The sequence below is a fragment of the Priapulus caudatus genome, unplaced genomic scaffold, assembly GCF_000485595.1.
Source record: "Priapulus caudatus unplaced genomic scaffold, Priapulus_caudatus-5.0.1 Scaffold639, whole genome shotgun sequence".
In the NCBI taxonomy this organism is placed as follows: Eukaryota; Metazoa; Priapulida; class Priapulimorpha; order Priapulimorphida; family Priapulidae; genus Priapulus; species Priapulus caudatus.
The window spans coordinates 66,376-68,942 of record NW_014577700.1 but is presented as its reverse complement, the minus strand read 5'-3'; the positions used below and the strand labels follow the sequence as shown (position 1 = coordinate 68,942).

At 49.4% G+C, this 2,567-nt stretch overlaps 1 protein-coding gene across 1 annotated transcript in view; it reads left to right on the top strand.

The window, feature by feature from the left end:
• The window catches only part of LOC106812370 (lisH domain-containing protein ARMC9-like), a gene marked incomplete at its 5' end in the record, with an annotated part of 20,633 nt that extends 18,285 nt beyond the window's left edge, over positions 1–2,348 (top strand). Inside the window, 4 exon segments of the mRNA XM_014816225.1 lie at positions 424–648; positions 1,173–1,310; positions 1,527–1,705; positions 2,106–2,348. Of these exon segments, the coding sequence (XP_014671711.1) occupies positions 424–648; positions 1,173–1,310; positions 1,527–1,705; positions 2,106–2,337 (774 nt within the window).
• Positions 2,349–2,567: the final 219 nt, after the last annotated feature.

Below are 2,567 nucleotides of genomic sequence, written 5' to 3'. Positions count from 1 at the left end.
TGTAATAAAAAGAAATTTTGTACCATCAATAATGTGCAAACCTCAATAAAAATTGTGTTAAATGAGCTTAAAAAGCTATAGACACAATAGACAGTTAAATGATGATCACAAATTGCAGTAAGTCAGTGAAATCAGTCAGTAAATCAAGGTATGTTGTAGAAATGACAGTGTTTAGAAGGGTTTATTAATGTGATCCAGGTAAGTTTTAGAGGTAACATGCAGTGATTAAGAATGGGGTTATTAAATTAATCCAGGTATGTTTTGTTCTGTGTATGAATTCCGATAAAATGTCTGATAAAATGTTCTTGAATTTCCGATAAAATGTCCTTGAAAAGTCCTTGAAAAGTCCTTGGAAAAAATTTCCGTCCTCTTGTATGAACCATGCTCTATCTGTGGTTATGTACCGTTGCTATGGTTACGTAGATCCGGCCGTACGTGAACGGTGCGCTGTACAGCCTGCTCAGCGTGCCGTCGATACGTGAAGCTGCGCACGTGATGAGTCTGCAGGAGGTGCTGGAGGGTTTCCGTGGCGACAGCGACGCGGATATGCGTCGTCAGGTGGAGTATATCATCCGGCAGCTGAACAACGCCGAGAAGAACGAGACGGAATCCGACATCGACGACGACGAGGAGGACGAGGACGACGAGGTACGGTCGCCGTGGCAACCGCGAGTGATGGTCGCAGCAGCGAGGGTGATCGCAGCGGTCGCGTCGCCGTAGCAACCAGTGAATCTGTTCGGGTGTGGTGTGAGGGGGGGAGGTTGCCGTGGTGATGCAGCGATGTTGGGGTGCGTCGTGAGAAACATGAATGACGGCGCGTAAGTCTGCAGGGTTATAACATTTTTGCACCACATGCAAAAGTTTTGACAATATACACAATACGATGCTGGAAGTGTTCATGATGTTGATTCCGCGTCACCTGCAATCACGCTGGCGACTTTGCCATGGTACCTCGCGAAACTGATTGTGTCCGTGGCATTGCCATGGTAACACGTGAAGCCGTTTGTATCAGTGACGCCTCCTGGTCACCGTGGTGACGAGAGTGTCGTCGCCATTAATTACAATCCAGCAATGATCAGTCTATCGTAGAACGACTCGGGGGGGATCTGATGTGCAGTATGCTCCTCCGTGAGTGCGGAAGTATGTATCGTCTTTCTCTGCATGTTTTGCAGGAGGATTTGGACACGATGGAAGCAGATCTGGACAAGGAGGAGGTGCTCTTCCCTAATCCGAGTGAACTGACAGGAGAGACGCTGCTGCAGGTGGAATATATCGCACCGAGCAGCAAAGTCAAGAAGGCGAAGAAAACGGTTCGGAGCACTCGCAGGGTCGCGACTGTCTGGTGTAGTCACTATCGTTTAACGCTCGTCATTGAGAGAGTAGAGTTGCTGAGTTGCATTAGTTGACGATAGCTCATTAAGAGAGTAGAGTTGCTGAGTTGCATCGGTTGATGATAGTTCATTAAGCTGCATACCGACAGCAATCCGATGTATATCCTGTCCTTACAAGGAATTTGCTCTCTGCAGCAGAGCGATACTTCGACGAGCAAGTCTGAGGTTCTAAGGCGCCCCACGACACCTAGGCTACACAACAAGGGCCTGCGGGGCACCAGCATGGCATCGAAGGATTTTGACTCGTTACCCGCCATGATACACAGGTCTGCCGACTTCCCTGCGATTCACAGGAATGGAACTGTTGAGCTGAGGTAAAACTATGGTTACGCTGAGACCGATATATATTCACCCATGTGCGCATTCTTTTTTCACAAGCATTGCTATTTCTGTATCGTTTATCGTGGAGTGGTTTTATGCACTAGAGCCGGCTGGGTGGCTGCAGTCATGTGGGATGTCAATGAGAACGAATATGAATCAATTTTGATAGTTGAATCGAAATGGGAGCTAGAGCCGAGGTGAAATATGAACATCCTATAAGAGCGACATTACCAGCCAGCACATATCTTTCTACTCCGGTTAGCAGCCCAAATTCAGAATACATGTTTCAATATGCATCTATTAACTCCCACGCGACCCTCTTTAACCCGACAATAACGTCAAATAGCGTCGACGATGAAGCAACTGTAAGATGTTTTGTCGCGGTTCTTGCAGCTGCGCCGAATCTCACGGGCAGGGGGCACCACTGTGGCGACAATCGTCGTCGCTATCGCTGCAGGCCGGTGAGTCGCGTCGCACGTCACCGCGGCCGTCCACGGAGTCACCGCGGGCATCAAAGGAGACGTCGCCGCGCAAGCCTAAGGCCATCCCGCCCCGGCTTCAGGACTGCGTGTCGCCCCGGCTCCAGGACAGCGTGTCGCCCCGGCTTCAGGACTGTGCTGCCTGATAATCTGTGTGGCCACTTACAGAGAGAGAAGGGCAGCATGTGTTTTATGTTATACGCGCCTGCTCTCTCTTCTCCTCACTGTGTTTCTCTCTCTCCTCTCTCTCTCTCCTCTTTCTCTGTCTCTCTTTCTCTCTCTCTCTCTCTTCCTTCTCTGCCCTTTCTCTCTCTTCTCTCTCTCTCCTCTCTCTGTCTCTCTCTCTCTCATCTCTCTCGTCTCTTCTCTGTCTCGC